The sequence below is a fragment of the Saccoglossus kowalevskii genome, chromosome 7 (assembly GCF_978046115.1).
Source record: "Saccoglossus kowalevskii chromosome 7, keSacKowa6.1, whole genome shotgun sequence".
Taxonomy (NCBI): Eukaryota; Metazoa; Hemichordata; class Enteropneusta; family Harrimaniidae; genus Saccoglossus; species Saccoglossus kowalevskii.
The window spans coordinates 4,917,059-4,941,128 of record NC_140647.1 but is presented as its reverse complement, the minus strand read 5'-3'; the positions used below and the strand labels follow the sequence as shown (position 1 = coordinate 4,941,128).

The following is a 24,070-nucleotide window of genomic DNA, read 5'->3' as shown; positions in this document are numbered from 1 at the left end:
CTAGAACACAAGTCATCCTGTGAATAAATTTTCACGGGAAATTTCTCAGAAAAAAAACTCTATGCCAATCAATATTATTATGAAGTAATCTCCCGTGCTCATCATGCAAACCCGCATGTTGACGTTTATGACGACACAAAATGACTATTTTCATCGAAATTTCTGAATTAAAGTGAAAAAGTAAATAAAGAAACTTTCGGTCTTGTAACTCGATCTCAATGCTAAGAATGTCCGGTAAGAATGTTACACAAATTATAGTATTTTTCGATCGATTCACTAACATTGTCTCACCTTCCATTAGCTGTGGAATCATAGCCCTATGTTGCCGACCGCATTATTTACGTGACAGACACTGGCCGGCCCATGTTCGACATACAACAACAAAAATAAAAACAAGACGTCCGAATGAAATTGGTAGGGCAAAATTAGATTGTATGTCGCACCAAAGAGCTACGAAACCGCAGCTAACCTTCCATTATTTCTGAAATCGTGCTGCAGTACGATCAACTTTCCGTTTCTTGGTGATGTCAGGGTTAGGACACCCATGGGTTTCTGGTTCTGAACACGATTTAGCGGTTTCTCCATCTCGTCGTGAAAAATACTTCTCGAGCAGTTGTCTGCTCCTTTTTGACGTAGTCTCCATTTTCAATAAATAAACAAATCACGTGTTTGATAAGGGCGACATGAAACCGTCCCATACTGAGAGTAAAGTCGCGGGGTATCTTGAAACACATGTCGACTAAACTACGCATGTGCGATGACACCAAAATAACTTTAGAGTGGCAAAATATATTCAGTGGCAGTTCCGTGTTGATCGCGATCACCATGTAACAATTGTTGCAATCTTAGAAGTAACGGGACATTGTTTAACTTTAAAATGGCAATCACTCAAACCGTAACACGCGTGATGATCACAGTCGAGTCTTGACAATTAAATGAGGGCGATTTGCGACGGTATTTTGTACAAAATGTGTTCGTAAATCTTACTAACAGATATTTATTTTGTTCGTAAATCTTGTCCAAATTTCGTAATTTACAACATTTGCGAGCGACAGCGAGAGCACAGGAGCACGTCCAAGATACCGCATAAAAAAACAAAAACAAGATGCCTGCCAGTCGACCATCTTTGATCCATCATGGACATGTATCCTAACATGTATAATCTATGTACCAAGTTTGAATGACAACTGACAAAGCATGTCCAAAATACAACATTTTCAAAAAACAAGATGGCTGCCAGTCGGCCATTTTGAATCAAATCGCTAAACCACTGCATGTGCATATGTCCCACATAAGGTACTAGGCACATGCAAAGAATGAACGGAATCGGTCCACAGGATTCTGAAATATGACGTTGGATAGACTGACGCAGGGACAGACGGACACACGGACGGACGGACAGACTCAGGAACTCATGGACGGTCGGGGACATGTATCCTAACATGTATGATCTATGTACTAAATTTGAATGAAAACTGACAAAGCATGTCCAAAATACGACATTTTCAAAAAACAAGATGGCTGCCAGTCAGCCATCTTTGATCCAATTGTGAAATAAATCATCATGGACATGTATCCTAACATGTATAATCTATGTACCAAGTTTGAATGAAAACTGACAAAGCATGTCCAAAATACAACATTTTCAAAAAACAAGATGGCTGCCAGTCGGCCATTTTGAATCGAATCGCTAAACCACTGCATGTGCATATGTCCCACATAAAGTACTAGGCACATGCAAAGAATGAACGGAATCGGTCCAAGGGACTCTGAGATATGACTCCGGACGGACGGACGGAGACCGAATTATAAGTCCCCGTTTTCGGACTTCGTCCGAACGAGGACTAAATATGACATGCAACTATAACCCATATGTATGATCATCATACCAACTTTGATCCAAATTGGCCTAGTCATTTCTGAGAAACAGCCTCAGACATGTAAAAATTACGATTTAGCACTTTTACATGAAAATTGGGCATTGGACGGCCATATTGAATTGAATCACAAAAATAATGCTGGTGTGCATGTATCCCTTGGTATACTATCTTTGTACAAAATTTAAAGAGAAACGTTCATTGCATTCAAGAGAAAGTAGCATGGGTACCATGAAAAACAAAATGGCCGCCAGTCAGCCATATTTGTTCGAATCACACACAAAAAATGACGTGCACCTATAACCCAATATGTATGATCAACATATCAATTTTGATCTAAATTGTCATCTCTGAGAAACAGCTCCGGACATGTAAAAATGACGATTTAACACTTTTACAGTAAATTTGGGGTCGGTCAGCCATATTGAATAGAATCACAAAAATAACGATGGTGTAGTTGTATCTCTTGGTATACTATCTTTGTACAAAATTTACAGTCGTTCTGAGAATTATTCGGACAGTCAGTTAGCAAAATGACTTGCAACTTTGCAAAACACTTTGGTCTTTGCCCAATCTAGACTTGTCGGCGCCACTTGAGTGACGGGCGCGTGGTTTGGGATTACTATTTCATAGGGGTTGTCGGCTTGGTGAATTGTAAGTATTATCTAGCGTGCGTCCACAGCAACCATTCTTTATTTTTTATAATTATATTGTAATTATTTTCAGTAATTTTGAAAATCACAAGTTGGGTGTTGCTTAAATCTGTCGAAAAATGTCAACCACTCGCTCATTTTAGTCAGTTTTACCTGTTACAAAAATGGACTAAATATAATAACGGTTGTTATATCCCGTCATTTTCAAACTGCAGTTGAAAAAGTGATTCGATCAAGGAAGGCACTTTTGATTTGACAAAATCCATCAAACCGTTATAATCGAGTTTTCCGTTTGTGTATCCCTGATGTACTCTCCCACCTCGGTATAAAATCTGAATTTGATACATAATGCACCAGTAATGTAAAAGCAACTTTTAGTTTGGCCCAAAACTGTCGCGAAACTGCAGCGCGTCCCGCTAAGAAACTTTACTTTGAGTCTTCCCGCCAACGACGAGTTCATTAATACCTGGGGTTACTCAACACTCGGGAGTTGTTTTGTAAATTACGCTATGTCAGGTGGACTCAGATGTTTATAACATTTTAAAATAACACTTTGAATGCATATACAACATATAACCTGTTAATATATGGTAACCAACGCATGTCGTTTTGAAAACAGCGTTTTACCCGCATCTTGCAAGATAATGGAATGATTCCAATTGTGGGCGTGCCAATACAACGGCGCCATCAAGTCTAGATTGGAAAAGACCCAAATGTTTTGCAAAGTTCCAACATATATTGCTAACTGACTGTCCGAATAATTCTCAGAACGGCTGTAAACAGAAACGTTCATTGCATTCAAGATAAAGTAGCATGGATACCATGAAAAACAAAATGGCCGCCAGTCAGCCATATTTGTTCGAATCACACACAAAAAATGACGTGCACCTATAACCCAATATGTATGATCAACATATCAATTTTGATCTAAATTGTCATCTCTGAGAAACAGCACCGGACATGTAAAAATGACGATTTAACACTTTTACAGTAAATTTGAGGTCGGTCAGCCATATTGAATAGAATCACAAAAATAACGATGGTGTAGTTGTATCTCTTGGTATACTATCTTTGTACAAAATTTAAACAGAAACGTTCATTGCATTCAAGATAAAGTAGCATGGATACCATGAAAAACAAGATGCCCACCAGTCAGCCTGTAATTTTTCTGTAATTTAAAGACAACTCAAAGACTTTCTATACCTCAAAAAATTCAAAGACTTTCAAAGGATTTTCCCAACGCTATGAACCCTGCAAATCATTATGCAAATTAGGAAATTAATATGCACAGATTTTCACCCAAAACTAATCAAAACCTGGCATCAGGTCAGAGCATCTATGAAACAAGTTTCATCATAATCCAATGAGTGGTTGTTTAGATATCAGTGGAACAGCCATGGAACAGCTAAAAATGAGCTAATTATCATGCAAATTAGGTAATCAATAAACCTAATCAAATCTGTGCATTGTCCCAGAGCATCTATGCACCAAGTTTCATTAAAAACCGATGTATGGTTCTTGAGATATTCGTGGAACAAACGGACACACACACATACAGACACACTAACATGGGAGTGGCAAATAGAATGACAAAACAAAATGGCCGCCACTCACAGATTAAAGCAAGTGGCTTACATCAATTATCCGAAATAGTTAATCCTTCAACCAAGTTTTAGGTGAACCCGCCAGCCAACACATGCCTAAGATCTGGTTCTGACTTGTATTTTTACAACAACATGGCCACTAGTCAGCCATATTTGACCAAATAATACTATATTTCCTCTAAAGTAGTGCACTGTTCCACTTCTGTGATTGACAGAGGTGTATGACCAAAATAAGTCTTAATTTAATAATCTAGCATACATTAAGGTAGCGGGACTATTATTTGCATACTTGTTTTCATCTTCTAATTGTGACTAAATGACTACAAATAGACCCGGGAAAGTATATATTTTTAGAATCGCCAGACTTCAAGCTTTTCACAAGTGTATTTTGCATGCCCGTATCTGCATTCTACGACGCGTTACTCAATCAAAGGTGAAAAATTACTTTTTCTGTAAAAAAAAAAATTACGCATTTATGCTGGCGATAAGAAGTATTTTTTTCACTTTTCCTAGTTGTTCAATAGTCTGGTAAATTGAATGTGTCTGGTTAGTTTTATTCAAGCAACGCGTTTTAAAAAATAGTGTCCTGAATTTCAATTACTGTTTTAGTCGCATTGCCCCCAACTCAAACCACAACTCGTTGGTAAATAATCGATGAAATAGTTTGTCTGGACACATTCAAGTTCCTCTCATTGTCACCTTAAAGCTGTGAAAATTTGGTGTTAATCCGACGACAATAAGTATACGTTATTTTTTGTTAAAGACCTTGTATTTTGAAAAACATAAACTCCTAGAAAACGTCCATGAAGTAACAGCAAAGATTTTCAAGCTTGTTTATCGGCACAATCAATTTGTTTTCCCATCAAGGTCTGTTTTACCATGTGTAGGGACATCCAAATGTGTAAGGCTATTGGAAACCAAAAAAATAAAGGAATGGGATAGCTATAATTGGATAAATTCGGCATATGAAAACACCAAAATCAATGATTTTTTTCAGTGGCTGTGTGACCTTGTGTCTGACACATTCATATGCAAATGACTAATCTGTGAAACAAACAGGGGCGGAGACAAACCACTCAAATGTTTGGAAACACTCATTGTGTGTCAGATAGCTACTGATAACACATCCTAACATTGCTTTGTCTTGAGTTTATCTTTGAAACTTATAGGCACACAGATTAAACCTGTGTTGTTGATTTTGGAAAACACTACTGAGGCTGCCTTGCTTCCCTTCAGAAAATCTACATTTTAACCAACTTACGTGACATTCTATGTTATATTGACTTTATCATATGAAAGTTTATGGTGCATTTCATCAATTAATAAATAAATTTGAAAATCGTAATTTTCAACACAAATAATAGTCTCGCTACCTTAAGGTAGCAGAATAGTTTTTTGAGCACTTTTCACATTTTTTTTTGAAAATCACACGAATAGCTCCCTAAGGCATGCTACATACATTGGTGTTTTTATTTTATTGAAAAAAAAATATCTTGTACAAGTAAACTGATCTTTTTCTTGTGTGCAAACAAATGGCCAAGTTTTTGTTTATCCAGTGTACCCCAAACTAGTGCATCTCATTAATATGCATGGTTTACAAACATAACTGAACTGAGGGTAAATAGTTTTAAGTTGGGCCACTTTCTTTATTTGCTATTTACAAACAACTGCTAAGATATCTGTTTGTAGTTTACACACAGCTGATAAGATGTGTGCACTGCTGCCTTTCTAGACAGGAAGTGCAGCAAAGACAAAACAATCGCTTTTGAACAACAAATTTTGAATAAACAAAAAAAGTACATGAATGTGCCACTTCAATGTAATTATATGTTAACAGAATAAAATCTTACAATAAATTTCTGTAATATTTTTTCTTGGCTTTGTCATTGAAAGGTGTCTGACCACGGGGTTACTTTCCTAGTCCAGAAGTAATGCAGTTACATTGGGAGGGGGCTCCCTTTTACGAAATATGGTTGCAAACAATAAAATACGGTCATCTGTGGTGGCTATGCATTGCATGAAAATTCTGGTAACAGGCCACAAACTACATGTAAAGGTTGATCAATGATAAGAATATGCTTGGACCTGGTTTATATAATCCATTTTTCAGAGGAGTTTTCACCAAGTAGGCATACTTGCATGCTTAGGTTTTTCTAAATTCGTAAATTTTGTTACATGTAATAAATCTGTCTGATAAATACTTGGTTGTTTTATCTAATGTGCTCATGCGAACAAAATGCACGGCAACGAAATAGTAGCGTGCCCCCCCCCCCCCCCCCCCCGGGCCGACGTCTTGACATCGGATAGTGGGCCAGTGTTTCACGCAAGGCAAGGGTTGACTTTTTCGTACGACTTCGGTAAAAAATAAAAGTATCATCTAAAATCTAGCAGTGTAGGAAATTCCTGCCCGTCCGCACGCCCGAGACGGGTTAACTTTCGTATCGGACTGGTTGAATTTCAAACTTCCCTGTCCGGTGGTCGGGTAACATGTTACCACATTCTTCCGCCGAAATTAAAATAAAAACAAGCTACCATTCTTTATATGTGCTCTAAACATTTTAAACAGAAACGTGATCAGCCAAAACTATGAAAATATTGCATTGCCGTCGCACATCGCGACTTGCCGACACGCATTCTCAACCCACAACACGGAATCCATTGACTTATTAACATAATAATAGGTACGTGACCTCGGGTCAGGTCCTATCTCCCATGGTGCAGTGACACTTCCGGTGACCCCTGACCAGTTCTATCGTTGAGTAGTTTGTTTACAAAGTTTTCATTTCGCGTACAACATGTATCGTTTTTTGGGGATAGACCCTCCAACAAAGAAACAGAAGTCGAGCATCGATAGAATTGCGGCAAATAAGGAGTATGACCGGTCAAAACGTACTCGCAAAATCGTTCCAAGCTGGAAGACGGAGTTCAAAGAATGGCTGGTCACCGATGTAGCCCTGCGTACAGTGCTGTGTTTACGGGGACGCGTTCGGTTGATAGATGTCCCAACCACAGCCCTGCGTACCTCCATAGACAAAGTCGGGGAGCGCACCGTAATTGGTGCGCAAGTTAAAAATAAGTAGTTTCCCAGCCGAAATCGGTTGAAATGACGATAGTTATCCGTAACAACCATTACAAAGTTATCTGAAACTTGAAATGTCTTTAAAAAGCGACTAGTAAAGACGGACAAAATGTAAACGCGTTGATACCAAAGGAATTATCCACCAAACGCCGCCATTTTTAATTTCATTCACGCAAGAGAATGTGTTTGTTTTTAGGGCAAAGTAGCCGATTCCATCCACAATTGGACTCCGAACTGGGAGTTCTGGATATATCTGGTGATCGATCATCATTTTTGGTACCTGGGCATGTTATTTCATTAAAAAAATTATATTTTTCAAAGTCCCGGACTTTGTCTATGGAGGTATGCAGGGCTGTGGTGGGGACATCTATCAACCGAACGCGTCCCCGTACACACAGCACTGTACGCAGGGCTAGTCACCGATGACACCGGTAATCATACGGTGTATTGCCGTATCTGCTGGGCTATTTACGGGCCGTTATCAAACCGCAAAATACCAGACAAACTCCGTAAGTACGGAAAGAGATCGTTTGTAACCGGCTGTACCAATTTAAGACATGATGCCCTCACATGCCATGAAATGTCAATTGGTCATAAACAAGCCAAATCGATATTCGACGCAAAGAATGCTCCACCCACAGTCACTTGGGGGCTGAAAATCAATAAATACTAATTTTTTTAAAAAACCAAGTTTTATGGAAGGACAGAGGAGAAAGAAGTTGAGTGCTATACAGGCAGTAGATGAAGCAGTAGAGCAGCAGAGAGCTGCTGAAGCACTTGATGAGGAGGAAGTTGCAGAAGCTGAAACAGATGGTGATGGTGATGCTCATTTGGTAGCTGGATTAGATTCTGACTATGGTTCAGATTTTTCTGATCTAGCCGAGAGCAACAGTGACACAGACGTCTGATATATCATGTTCTGAATATGCATGTTCTCTACAGCTACGTTGTTGTTAAAATAAACCGTGCATAGTACAGTAAAACCTGTCAAAACCGACCCCTGGATAAACCGACCTACTGTCAGAACCGACCGATTTATGTAGCCCCGAAATTTCTCCATAGACGCCTATGTTAAAACAACCTGTGAAATCCGACCACTGTTTACTCCGAACACCGACCGCATTGATCGGTCCCAAGTCCAATATTCACACTGAATACATCGACCATCCGACCATTTGCACCACATCCGCTGTCTAGTAATTCGGTCTGCCCGACCTAAAAAGTGTGCATTGTGTCCAAATTCCGCGAACGTCACAGAAACAATACCAAATCTCACACTACAAGTAACGTCCCGTGTAAAACAATGGCAACTGATTACATTTTTCACACCACACGCCCACGCATCGCGTGGTGTCTGGACAGTATAATGACCCCGGATATAAACAAATGATCGGGGTCATCACCTTCAATTGCGGTGAAGCACACTGCATTATCACTTCTTCAACGCTCAAAAGACATTGAGTTTTCTTCTTTCCATAACGATTCTGATCGACAATTTTGTGCTTTCGAATGTTTCCGTAAAGGGGGCTTCAAGATTGAAATTTATGATGACGAAGAAGCAGACGACAACAAAGAATTCGGAAACCTTATTTAGCAAGTTGCAGACCCGCAAACACAGTGTAGCGTTGTAGAATACCTCCACTTTGATGAACGTATACCGACTGAAGCAATGTATGACGGCGAGTGGGAGCAACAGATTGTTGAGAATTTTATTGCAGACAAAGAAAACCATGAATCTATAGACAACAATGACATAAATTGCAACGACAGTCAAATTATTGACCCCCACAACGACAGTGACTTGACGCATGGCGATGTGCTAGACATGTTGACAAGATTACAGAACAAAGACTCCAGTTACTTGACAGATATCCAAAAGTTCATAATTCGAACGGAAAACAAAATCGTTGAAAAAAAAAGGTGTTCTTTAAAGTAGTCAAAACTTGATGATTTTTTACATCGTAATTTGATTCATTGACTCACAAGTCCCTGTTGAGGGACTGTGATTGACTTAACAGCAAAATCGACTGTCTGCATAAATTATGATAATTACATGTAGCTCACGTGAACATACGTTGTGATGTCATCCAAAATGGACGCCTTCAGTTACGATACGCAATACTTACCCGGTCTGTTCGAATAGTTATTTTAATGTTAATTGATGTCATGTACATACCATAATATTTTTGTCTTGTTTGGTAAATTATTTTATTGAAACAATACAATAAATGCACATTGTAAATACATGTAGAATCACCGGAGGCAAACTCCGATGTCTTTCATTTGTCCCGTGTTTACAGCACATGTAATTGTTGTTTCAATCAAAGTCACGCCCACCCTGAATAAACCGACTCCCTCTGAAAACCGACCATAGATCCCAGTCCCAGTCATGGTCGGTTTTGACAGGTTTTACTGTATATTGTATACAACTTGTGTTTATTTGTGTGTGTGTGTGTGCGAAAATAATTGAAAAAATGTGCGGGACTGGTAACATTTTAGCAGGGCTTGTAACTTTTGAAAGTTACCAGCCCTGATGTCTGGTATGTAATCTGGACAAATTTCCTACACTGAAATCTAGGTAGTTTTTATAGATGATAACAGTGAGTCCGGTTACAATTAAATTTTGAAGAGATTCATCTACAAGTATAAGACCGGAGGTTACTGCGACGGTAAAACTCTGTTTTGCGGGATTTGATTTTTAATAGCACAGGAAATGCTACATGCCGGCATACATCACTGGGTCACATTTTACAATTATTCTATTCACACCAATTAAAAAACAGGGCAGCTTCCTTCATTAATGTGCAAAATATGCAAAGAAGGAGAGGGTTGTCAGTAATTCTTTAGTTTAGTTGTCATTCACTAATTATGGACGAGATAGTAAGCACGCGAAAATTTCCAAGAAAAAGAAAGCGAGGAAGAAAGAAGAAAAACGTCAAAAGAATGATCACTCCTGTCAAAAAAGATGTTGAAAGAGACGATGCTGGGTTCGTACAGAACGGATTTCCCCGTCGAAACCAGTGTCAGCCATGAAGTGGGCGAAGAAAGTTTTACCGTGACACTGAGAGTCCGATGAATCAGCCTTCGATATAGTGGGTGATACTCCTGTTCAAAACGTTCGAGAGATGTCTATATCTCGCAGGAAAATATTGTTACCTTCCGACGTAGAAGAAGAAAGTGAGAGTGAATGTCACGGCCGATCGTTTGAAGACAGCGAGATTCGACTCGTTGACATGTCACTGTTGAGAGAGATTTGTCAATTTTGCAAAGAGGGCAATATCTCAATAGTGGAGCGCAGGCGTCACGGTCTAGGCAGTCAGTTTGAATTTCTTTGCACACAAGGAGATTGTATTCGATCGCAACTGAGCCAGCCTAGCTTCCCGTCATCCCGAAAGAAGGGGGCAGTTTTCGAAATAAATAGAAAGGCTGCCATTGGAATGCGAGCGACTGGAAAGGGACGGCGCTCTGGTGAAACTGTCAAGCTATTAGGGGTTACCTCAACCAGTAACGGGTACACCCTTTCGCCAGTATGTACGAGCTGCCTCCAGGAGACTTCGAAACTCGTGGCATCATGCTTGAACTAATAAGTTTACAAACACAACGGCCCAAAAATAAATACACTGTATTTGCAAACACTTCAACTGCCAAGTGTAGTGTCTGTATTGTTTGTTACTCGCAAACAGAACCGCCCACTTTGCATAATCCAAGCTTTAATGAATGACGTCACCGTTCGTTATCAGCACAGACCGTCACAAAACTCCATAGCGTGAAAGAAAACAGCCAAAAAACAAAGTTTTTCACAGATATAAATGTTGGTTCATGATTTTTCCCGACAACAACTTTCAAAGCATTTCATTTACAATTAGCCCATGTAAATTTTGCTCCTAAAACGGGAGTTAACGTTGATTTAAGTTTGAAATCATAAAAGTGCCGATTTCTCGGTGTTCGGTTTTTGACAATTACCGTTGACCTAATTTTAAATGGCGTTTCAGTGAATAGCGCTACGATGTCGCCGTTTAACTTTTCTTACTCTTGGATATGTTGGCTTCATATCCGTATTTGCATATTTGCAAAATTCTATTGCGTTTTTTCACAAACCTCGTGCAAACCACCGGTATACTCTAACTTTAACACCAAAAAAAGTGCTTGAAATTTTTGATTTTCAGAAAGAAAAGAAAAACTTAATGCAAAAAATAGAAATACGGATTTAAACTTCATGACCTTTGCTTCAAAACAGTGTAAAGTTTGTGATCGCATGAATGACTGTAGAGATGACAATTAAAATTTTATTCACGTTAGTTAAATTATCAGCCCCACTGATTTTCAGAATCACGTGACGCTAAAACAAACACAATGTTCACAAAATATTAATAGTAGGAACATACAAGTCAAGAGCTTTCTAAACATATATAGATTGTATGGTTTCTTGTAAAATTTATTCCGATTATAGGTGTTTACATTTTTCATGCAAAAAAACTATCCTGCTACCTTAAGGCAATTTGGAATGTACTTTTAGGAGTATCCTTTGAATAAAGCAAATATGATGCTGTTTTTTGACCTTAACAATTTCCTTGGCCATATTTGAACAAACCTCAGTGATTGTTAGATTAACTAGCAAACCTAACATATACTCTAAGATTACAAGTACTATCAAATATCATTCACACCATTTAACTCAACAGCATGAATGGGCAATAACAATAACAGCAGCAAACATTAGTTTAACAAGCTTACACATCCTGGTTTACTGCCACTGTTATAAATCAGTGGTTTTCAAATCTTAACTTAGTTTAATTTGATGTCATCGACTCCACCCAAATCAATTACAAATTATAATGTCTCACAGTCAGAACTTAGAAATTACTTATAATTGCACTTTATTGTATTGTATTTTAGAGCCTTTTCCTGTCACAAACAAACTTTTATTTATGGTCTGATATAGTTTTAAATTTGGGTTTAATTTATAAATACAAACTTTCAACATAAGATAAACTGTTTTCCTTTTTGATCAGATAAGGCAAAGTGGTAATTGATAGCTAGTAAATAAATGTTAACTATACAACTTCCCAATAGACTTGATAACAACCAAGTTTAATACTACAAATACAAATTGATGAAACTGAGAAACTGGTAACTCAGTTTGTACAACTAAAAGTATTAGATTTTATATCTTATGAATATCTTAAACTTATGTCAGATTTTATTAACTTACCTCATTCTTGAGAACTGTGAAGCTTTAGATGATAGTTCCCTTATATCATTTTATTCAAGATCAATTACTTAGTCCAATTCTGTTTAAGAATTGTAATTTTAGTAGAAGCATTGAGTAAACTGGCTATCTCTAGCCTTGTCAAAAAAAGAACAGTGGAATGCCATATCTATAGCCTATCAAAGTCAGGGATGTAAAGTTTCAATTCCTATCATCACATGTTTCCTGCCACTCTTGATAACATTTTAATCAGGACCAAGATCAAGTAGCCATCAACAATTGATTTATTGCAAGTTTTCTCAATGAATTAAAGTGCAATGAAACTTTATACTACAGTAACTTTTCCATATGACCACCAGTGGTTCACAACTAGGTCTTTGAAAACAAGTTACTAGTACAATCATTTCAATAGACTCCTGGGCTGCATGCTGTATTATCTAAGCAGTGTTCCTTCCAAGCCTTGTTTACTCAGTGACCTCGTAGTCATTTGGAGCGGATGTCATCTACTTACAAAACAATATGTCTTTTAGTCTGCTCCTAGTTTCAGTAAAAAAATGTCATCTGAGTAACTGGAACTGTTCCCTTTTTTAGTATTACAAAATTACCAAGTTGACATTTTTGGAGAGAATAGCAAGTTAAAGCTGACTGCTAATATGTTGCATGGTTGGGTTAATAGAAATGCACATTTTGGGGGAATGACAGGGTCTCTTTATTGGAGAGCAACTAAATCTATGACTAGATGGTCAGCAGCTATTTTATGAATGACTAGGATAGTATTGTTTTTTGAATGGTCAGAATTTTGTTTTGCATAGAGGATAATCTATGCTGTAACTCAAGACGAGTGGAATCCATGTATGTCAGATGTTGTATTTATGTTTGTGTAACTCACAACAATTTACACAAATACCCATTAGTGTGTCGTAAATATACATATATATTATATACAAACATATATATGTACATAAATATATTCTGAACTCTGAGTATTGGCTACTCAAATCAAATGAAATCAAAGAAAGCTTAGAAAGAATTCCCATGCGCTGAGAGTATTGGAGACACATTAAGGTAGAGATGCAGTTGATTTGGCTTGCTTTTTAATTGAGTAATTAGACAATGAAGATGGTATTATATATCCAGCATGTTATACATTTTCTGAAAGCTTATTATACAAACTTTGTAAAACTTGTCTTTATTTTAAATATCCAGAATGCGTTTTTGATTTTGGGTCAAAAATATGCTTTTTTGGACAAAAGTGGTTTAAAAAAAATAGCTCAAAAACTTAAAGTCCGTTTGTGGGTAAAATTACATCACTGGATACCTTGGTATACTACTAATTCAAATGCGTCCACTCATCTCTCTAACGGCTTTCAAAGTCGCACAGCATGACCTCAAAGTTCACTCTTTTCTATTTTTGCATAATTTATATATCCATGTTAATTGCGGACTTGTTATTTTTGTTCCACTCGCAGTAATAAACTGTCCGGACGCATTTTGAAGGGGGAACACCTTGTCAATAATGTGTGAAAATTTCGAGGCAAATGGCCAAAGCGTCTATCAGCTATTTTAATTTAAAACCCAAGAATTCACCAAAAATAGAAGACGAGAAAAAGGCTAATTTGCATATTTGCGCGTTAAACCGGGAATTACTGCTTTGTCATACTTTGTCATACTTTCTAGACTATTGAAATTGAAAGTTAACGTATAGACATAGACATTTTATGTAAAATTGTTGGACCAGAACAACTGCTCTTGAATATATAAATCAGAAACACGTCATTCATACCAGTGTTTTGATGGGGTCGGTAAAAACACGTGTCAATGCCCAGTAAACATGACGTCATCTCATGAATAATTAAACAGGGGGCGGTCCTAGGAAGGTGACTTTTTATCACGATCAAAACATCATGGCTTCTCTTCGATGTATTTTCAATAAAAAATCTACGAGTATTTCTGAGCCTATGGTTTACCGTGAAGAGTACAAAGTGGGATATTAAATTAATTATCCTTGATGATTTTTATGTAGTATTTAGAACCAACTCCAGGAGGCGAATGCACAATAATGAATAATCGCGTAATCCTCGAATCGAAACGCGAGGCACAGAAGTTTTGTTCAGCGTTTCCAATCCCATTTTCCCACTGCAACATATTTGTTAAAAGAAATATTTGAATTCTGTTCGTTTTTTAAGGAGGCAATTTTTTTATGTTTTCCGATTTTGGTAACGCCTTATTCAAGGATTTTCTAAGACAGTCGCAGACAATCAGCGCACGGATGTACGTACTAGTACAAAACATGCTGTTGTACTACCGGCGACGGTCGCTGCAAGGAGAGAGCTCCAGCTCCTAACGTAAAAGTTTAAAAATTTCGACCGGTTTTATATAATTTGTGTTGGAAATCTGACATGACATGAGTGCAAAATTAAGGTGCATTTTCGAGCGGTCGAATTTTTCTGAATAGAAATCAGCAAATGAAAAAATAGGAGTGCTAAACAGTGTGCTCGTTAGTTTTAAAAAAATGGAATGTCCGTCAAATTGACGTAAACTTCCCCATTTTTCACGGAAAAAGCAAAGGTCGTGGTTGAGTTGCAGGCTAAAGAACTCAAAAATCAAAACAAAATCATCAATCAGTACGTATTATGACAAGGAAAACAAAACATCAGACGCGGAGAAGCGGTCAGCGCGTCAAAAGAGTTGTTAATGTATCAAGTTACCTCTCTCTGTGATTTATTTTTCATTGAAATTATTTGGTTGTTTTCAATTAATTTTAGCGTACCTCTGCAATTTATTTTAGCATTGTCAGTTATTTGTTTCATTGAATTAAGCGGAGTTCGTCCGGTTGCAAACAAAGCTGTCTCGCACCACCTAGCACCTAGCATTGGACAAAAGATACACGAAAGTTTGTATCTCCCCGACCCAGTGCAATATATCCGGTTAGAATCAAAGCTCACGTGTCCCTTATTTGAGGGACCAGATTCTGCCGTAAATTCGGGATGGGATTTAGAAAAAAAAATAGGACTTTTAAGGTGTATTTTGGCGTCATTTTCGGACATTTCAATCATTCCTGATGCCTAATATAGAGTCTAAGTTTTACCGTAGTCATTTACGTCTATTCAAGAGTATGATGTTTATTGTGACTAGCGTGAATGGGTAAGCTTCGTTTCGACAATGAGCTGTTATCACTGTGAATAATGTTAAATTATTCTTCACATGCTCAGTTTATTTTTTGAGAACAATTATTTAAAAATAAAATCTCTCAGTCAATCAGAAACTCGGATTCACGCCTTCGGGGAAAGTCACGTTTAGACGCTCACATCGATTTTGTTTTTCGTTCGGCGGGCTGATGCCTTCAGTGTAGCTTTTGCCTCTTCCGACATAGAAATCACCTGAATCTTCTTTCTACCTCTCTTTCTTTTCACACCACGCATAAACGCTGAGGAAATATAATGTTTGGTTTGCTAGCGAGCGATAACTGATTCGAGAATAATTGCACATGCGCGTGAATTGAATGAACTATGACCCGTACAATCTCGATATGCATATTGTCAATCAAAGGTCCTGTTATTTGCTTACTCATGCAAATTAGGCAATTGGACATAAACATTGCCACGTGCGAGTGTTTTTTATTTTTAACCAGAAAATAAACAGCAATTTTAATGGTGTTCCAATAAGAATTCATTGGTCAAAATTTCACAGAATGTTCTTTAGATAAAAATCTATATAAAAAACGAAAAAAACTATTTTTGATTGAAATTCACAAATAAACTGCATCTCTACCTTAAATATAATTCGAAATTACTTAGCTGAAAACTAATTATGCAAATCAGAAAATTAATATGAACAGATTTGAGTGTAAAACTAACGAGGTCTGCGCAATGTAACAGAAAATCTATGTTTCCAAGTTTAATTGAAATGTGATTAGAACCAAAAAATTATGAATTATTATGCTTATTAGGGAATTAATATGAACAGATTTTTAACCCAAACTAATTAGGTTTATACATTGTCCTAGAGCATCTTTGTACTAAGTTTCATTGAAATGGAATAATTAGTAATTTAGATATCAGTGTGAAAGCTTAAAATTGGTTAATTATGCAAATTAGGTAATTAATATGTACAGATTTTAAACCACAATTATCCAGGTCTGTCTATTGTCCTACAGCATCCATGTACATTCATTGATATGTGATGTTTAGTACCTGAGATATCAGTGTGAAAGTTGGTTAATTATGCAAATTAGGTGATTAATATGCACAAATATTTACCGGAAACAATCAATCTCTGCATAGTCCTTGAGTATGTAAGTACCAAGTTTCATTGAAATGTAATGCTCACTACTTATATCAAATGCTGAAAATTAATTAATTATGCAAATTAGGTAATTAATATGTACTGATATTACCATAAAAACTATCAGGTCTGTACAGTGTCATATGACATCTATGTACCAAGTTTCATTGAAATGTGATGATTAGTACTTATATCAAATGCTGAAAGTTAATTAATTATGCAAATTAGGTAATTAATATGTACTGATATTACCATAAAAACTATCAGGTCTGTGCAGTGTCATATGAAATCTATGTACCAAGTTTCATTGAAATGTGATGATTAGTACTTGAGATATCAGTGGAAAAACCGAAAATTGACTAATCATTATGCAAATTAGGTAATTAGTATCCACGGATTATTACCAAAAACTAATCAAAACCTAGCATTAGTTCAGAGCATGTATGTACAAAGTTTCATCAAAATCCAATTAGTGGTTGTTTAGATATCAGTGGAACAATCATGGAACAGCTAAAAATCAGCTAATTATCATGCAAATTAGGTAATTAATATGCACGGATTTTTACCAAAAACTAATCAAATCTGCGCATATGTTCAGAGCATATATGTACCAAGTTTCATCAAAATCCAATGAGTGGTTCTTTAGATATCAGTGGAACAATCATGGAACAGCTAAAAATCAGCTAATTATCATGCAAATTAGGTAATTAATATGCACGGATTTTAACCAAAAACTAATCAAATCTGCGCATATGTTCAGAGCATCTATGTACCAAGTTTCATCAAAATCCAATGAGTGGTTCTTTAGATATCAGTGGAAAAGTCATAGAACAGCTAAAAATCAGCTAATTATCATGCAAATTAGGTAATTAACGAGCATGGATTTTTACCAAAACCTAATCAAATCTGCGCATTGGCCCAGAGCATCTATGCACCAAGTTTCATCAAAAACCGATGTATGGTTCTTGAGATAGCAGTGGAACAGTCGGACACACATACACACACACATACAGGTGTCCCATGAATTGTGGAGCCACCATACACGTATCCCATGAATTGTGGAGCCACCATTGAATTAACTTTTAATATAGTTGAATTAACTTTTAATATAGTTGTGATATGAACTCGATTAAAACGCGTTCCTATATAGGGTTGCGTTTTAATTGGAGTTTAATTAAACTCAATTACAATGCAATACAATGCAATACAATGGAGAATTGCACTTTAATTAAGTTTAATTAAACTAGAGTTGAATATCCCGTGACTGAACATAGAAATGTTTGCGAAGCTTAGGTTTAGTATCGGGGTAAGGTATGGTATAGTTATATTAATATTAATATTAATATAACGTGAACCATACCTTCCCCGATACTAAACCTAAGCTTCGCAGACCTTACTTAAATTCGATTAAATATTAATATAAATTATGAAACATTGTGGAGCCACCAATTTGGGGCTCCACTTGTACAAAGGGCTCCACTTTGTTTGTGTGTGTCTGGTCTACTGGCTCTACTTCTACGTCTACACTTTGTTTTAAACAGCAAACAATGTGGAGCCCGAGTGCAAGGCTCCACTTTCAGGAGGGGCTTCACATCGTTGGTGTGTAAACAGGCCAATGGCTCCACATTTCATGGTTTACACACACACACACACACACACACACACACACACACAGACACACTAACTGCAAAGACTCCCATTATGTGCTTCGCACATGGGAGTCAAAAATGCTTGTCAAGGCAATATTGAAGATGAAAAACATTTTCTTTTGAGCTGCTCACATTTTGAAAATGAAAGAAAAATCCTCCTGAAAAACTGCGAAATTATCTCAAGTGAAAAGAACAAAGACATAATATTCTTAAAAATTATGGAAAATAACATTGCTCTGTCTCTATATCTTAAAAATACCATATACAAAGCACCGCCTGTGTAAACCTGGGTAGGGAGAACCTTTACCTTTACTTTGATTTATTTACTGTATTTTTGTTACTTTCTGATTTTTTGTAGTTATTAGAGCTTTTAAATTTGTAGTTATTTTTAGTTGCTTTATTTTACACTATTTTTACCTTACTGTATCCACAGCAGTTGCGTAATAAACTATTATTATTATTTATATAGCACACTACACTATGTCTTAGAGCACTTAACAAAGTTGAAATTGGCAATGAAAAAAAAAAAAAAATTGTAATTATAACTGTTCTGTTCTTATGGAATACAATTTTATTTTTATTGGGTTTAATTTTGACAGATTTTCTGCATCATCACCACCCAAGGTTCATTTATTCAGTAGTCGTCATAAAACTTGTATTAACTATCGATGGACTCGAACACAATGGTGCATACATTGTGCATTTTCATTGTGAATGAAACACAAAGTCAAGTGTTTTTGCAAGTTATGCTTAAGTTTAAATTTGAAATTGATGATACTATGAGGTTATTACGAGGATAAGTATGCATGAAAACAGTACAACGAGAATGTCGACCGACACGCAGCTGAAGTCGATGAGACGACATACTGTTCGGGTGCATATTTTGAAGTATCCTACCAATAACATTATTATACATCTCTTCCTTCCAAGAATACATCATGGGAATGCCGAAATCCAGAAAGTTTAGAACAGAATCAGCAAACTTCTTTGTGCGGGGTCTGGTCAAACCCTGGTGGCAGCCATATTTGTTTTTATTATTAGAGAACACTTATGTGCGTAATCATTCCATATTTGGAATTCGCATTTCCTTATTTGGTAGGATGAAAATACCCCGTAAAATAGTGCAAAATTACGGCACACTGTGACAGATGTATAATAATTGTTGTTACAGTGACATTGATAAATCCAACTAATTGGTCCACCCAATTAAATACAGCTTTTCCTAACACGAAATGGAAGGTTGACTTCAGCAAAATCATGCAAATGGAATGATTTTCTGCTACAGTTTAATAAAAGTGGAATGTTTTATCAGTTTTATGTTCAAATGTTTTATAGTTTTTTTTAAATATATATATAGACCAGAACAAGTAAAATTAATGCTGTTTCATCAACTAACACATCAACTTGAAATGATAGCTGTTGATTTAATTATATCCCAGAGAGTGATTAAAAGGGTTCATTGTAAATACAGCTAAAATTTATTTCAATGAACGAATCACTGTAATTTCAAGCTTCCAAATAAATTTGATAGAATCTATTTTTCACATTCATGTCAGTAAATTGTTCAACGATTGAAGGGTTCCTGCAAAGAAACATGGCTAATGGTCGTTATGAAGCATCTTTGAATTTGAATGAAGTTTGAGGATCTTATTAACACTAATAATAAAAGTTCACCACTTCATGAAACCATAGACCCTAGAGGGTCTATGATGAAACCCAGTGTATAATTATGATAAGTTAATCAACTAAGCACACTATTTACAGAAAGAGAAGGGTAAAATAACTATTTAGAGAGAATCCCATGTTATATTCTTTATTTTGACTTATCTGATTCGCAGGCTTCTTACAGTTCATTGTAGTTGGTTCAAGAATACATAATAATCATTTTTTCAAATAAATGCACCTATTAGTCCCAGAGAAGCAGATTTTTTTTTTTAACATTGTTTAATCCCCCACCCTCAGGATCTATACCTATCAAGGCTGTAAATGCAGTGCAGCTGTAATAATTTAGAATCATTTTGCAACAGTGCTAATTCCTCAACTGGGAATACCAGAGCAATCAAAATGCCAGGGTACATTTTGCTTTAAATGTCTTGTGTCCCCCTGGAAACACTGATATTTAACCATAATAACTATTTTTAGATTGAAATCTTATCATTTGGCACTTTTATTAACACAAAAGCCTGACAATGCCATTACATTTTAATTTTACAGTATCAATATTGCAATTGTTAAGATACTTAAAACCAAATTGACATGACTCACTGCATGTGTTAAGTCCTTGCTAATTAAATATACCATGTCACACTTACTGGCCAAGATAAAACAGCCCAGCAAGGGAAAATGACCTATCATTATTTGTTGTATTTTGAGAGAAAATTTTAACTGTTTGAATATAGATTATGACTCAAAAACTAACCACCCACCTCTCCCAGATTTAAGTGCATGCATGACAGCCTGACAACAGAGAAATCCCTTAAAGTTGTATTGTCAGCAAACATTAGTTGAAAACCCTTCAAATTTGAGTGATTTAGCCAAAAAACAAATTTGAGAGTTTACAGTGTTTGCAAGTTTGCTGGTGTGTTACATAGTTTATCACTTACAATAAATCCTGTTATGCATTGATGTTTAAATTCTGTGTCACGTATATGTGCAAAAACCGGTAACCTAGAAATGCTGTAATGTTCGATGTTCTGAGTTCGCTCAGACACAATAGTAAGATGAGTAAAATAATCATGCTATAAATTCAGAAGGGATGGAACTAACAACAATACAGAAGAAAGAGAGTATGGTGTGCATCTCAGACTAATGTTCAATAAATTCACTGACTTGATCACAACCAAACTACTGAACTTCTCGGTGATGTCCCCTTTATTGGAAATGCAGATATTTTGCCAATATTGTAGCTGTTTTATTTATTATAGTACACGTATTGTTTAACATACTGTTTAGTTTCAAACTAAATATCTCCTGTTATTTTTAAAAGTTTCGTCTGAAGCATAAAACGTGAATTAGAGGAACTTGGGTAATTACAATACAATATAAAATGGCCAAGAGCCTGATATATCAATTACTGACATTTTAAATCATATCTATTTCGGTAGACAGTGGAGGTTGAAATATAATACCACCACAACATACGGAGGCACACGGGAGTTTTTCCTCCAGATCACGCAACTGAAAAAGAACCGGCTGTTGACGTAGTGGAAATGATCTTATTATTGCGTCTGCCACATGCGTGCTGTTCACAATTCTGTTTATAAATTAAAGCTATTTGATTATTACGATGTGCAAATCGTTTTTAATCGTCACCTTACACTGACTTCAAGATGAATCAATGTTAAATCTGAATTTAACTGCTAAGAGTGTCCTACGGACGTCTAAGATTGACATGAACCGAACGACGAGAACTTTTACTTTTTTGTAAATTGACCGGGAACAAATCTCAAATTTCTAAAATTTAAAGTATGAGATATATACACTAGTCACTAAAAGCCAACCAATTTACATGAATCAAATCACGCATGAACAACTATGTTTATTATCTCTCATATTCCTAGCGTACTGGGTTACAGTACAACTTTGCGACGCAAATGGCAAACCCCAATAGCCCTGACGCAGTTCAAATTGATCAAACGGGCGGTCAAATATTAATAATGGCGCGCAAGAGAATGCGATCAATTTGGATGTACATTTTGTACACTGTACAAAAAAATCCATGATTATATAATTTAATTACTCGAAATCTTCGTTACCAAGTAAAATCGAAGATCCTGCAGTATAAATTAAACGACGACTATCATCGCTGACTGAAAACATTATCCCCGACAAGGTGACGATACCGAGATCAAGTACTACTTTATCATCGAAGCTGTCGAGAATCCACACCAGATAACACTTATAACAAACTTTAAAACGGCTCCCAGAATTACGCTGACAATAGCAGGACTTATTATTATTATTTAAGCCATCCACGCTGTGCTGTTGCACCAACATGATGACTGGCGGACGATCGGCTTTACAGGATCATTTTACCGCTATGGGCCTCGGATGTCTGCTAGCGATTATATCGATCTAGTCCCTTCCGAACCTCGTGAACTCTGTATCCCGACCACAAGTACGTCTTTCTAAAAATTATGAATGAAAGTTACCCTCTGTGTGCCCCAGTTTACCGAAACAACTATCTTTACGTTACTAGGATTACTATAACGCAGATTTTTACATGATAATGTAAACAGATAAATTCAATATTTCACGGAAATACTCGATTTGAGACGACACTACCAAAAAACCCAAACATGACAGAATGCGTAAATAATTCTAAAAAATATATAGAACAATTTGCAACTCACCGAGCTAGATTGTCCCTGGTTACTAACTTCTGACATGATGAAGAAAACTTTGCGAAATAACTGGACAAAACAAGAAAAAAAGGAACAATCCGATAAAAGACACACCAAGTAACCAAGCTGACACCACTCTCTCCGGACCCACTCACATGTTATGAAGTTTTAGGGAAGCAAATAACGCACATACCATTCATTCCAGGGGAAGGTCAAAGATCATTCAGAAAACTACACGATCATCTCATCCGGAGGCAAAACTATGTCATTACTTTAGCGCTATATTTAAACTTAGAATACGAAGCTAGATAACTCTTCACTTTATTTTTCCGCTTCAAATAAAATGCGTCCAACTTTGCGAACGCGCATTTTAGCTCACCACCCCTTACAATAGTGAGTTGGCCCTGAGCCAAAAAATCGTTGATATGATTCGTGGGATTGCCTATGAATCACGCCGAGTGGGGCGTGCATAAATCAGTAAACTTGTTCATAAATCCCGTGATAAATACGGTGTCATTCTACCAATAATATTTACTACTTAAACTGTCTGCGTTTGGAAATTGAAGTAATGATAGGTAGGTAAGTGGGCCACTTAAAAAAGTGCAGTATTTGTTTATAACGTAATACTTGTAAGCTATTACAGGTAACAACAACGCAATTTGATTAAAATCCGATTTAGGTATAGGCTCTTTTTTTAATTTTTTTTTTTCATTGATATTTTTTGTTTATTTACTAATATTTTTTGGTTTTACTTACAGCGAGCGCAAGATATTTACATACACCTAACTCCCCCCACCCGGTAGGTAATTACCGAGGGACTTTGCAACATCCCCAGACACATTCCTAGACACTCCAGTGACCGTTGTAAACGCAATAAAGTTACATACTGTATATGACGTGCTAGCCAGTTCTTCCTGTATTGATTTTTGTTTGTCTGTTTTGTTTTGTTTTGTTTTTGTTACGGAAGCATCCCACCCTACACTCACAAACACATGACGTCATGGTTTTAAAAACGATTAGAAAAAGTTCTGGAAAAAGCTTGTAATGAGATTTTGTTGTTTTTTGTGTTGTATTTAGCTGTACCATGCTTATAATGTGTTGTCATGCAATAAGTTGTATTGTAACATGTGGAAGGGGTCGCTGACGGTGGCAACTGCATGTTTTGTTAAACCTACACGACGCAGTTTCCAAGGCACCAATAAAAAGTGAGTGTGCACTGACTATCACAGTCCATATATCTGATAGACGGACTGTGCGACTGTGATGCTACTGTCTGACACTAATACAGCCATAAAGGAAACCAATATCCCATATACAATCATATCAAATCAAATGAAAACTAATCAAAAGTCATATCCTTGCAAAACAACAA

The 24,070-nt window shown here is 36.5% G+C and overlaps 1 protein-coding gene across 3 annotated transcripts in view; it reads right to left on the bottom strand.

Annotated features, from left to right (window-relative positions):
- LOC102801643 (protein boule-like) overlaps positions 1 to 22,849 on the bottom strand; it is a 32,484-nt gene extending 9,635 nt beyond the window's left edge. For all 3 annotated transcript variants that reach the window (XM_085501627.1, XM_085501629.1, XM_085501628.1), the window contains exon 1: positions 22,708 to 22,849. In XM_085501627.1, the coding sequence (XP_085357753.1) occupies positions 22,708 to 22,743 (36 nt within the window). In that variant the 5' untranslated portion in view covers positions 22,744 to 22,849. The remainder of the gene's footprint in view (positions 1 to 22,707) is intronic.
- Positions 22,850 to 24,070: the final 1,221 nt, after the last annotated feature.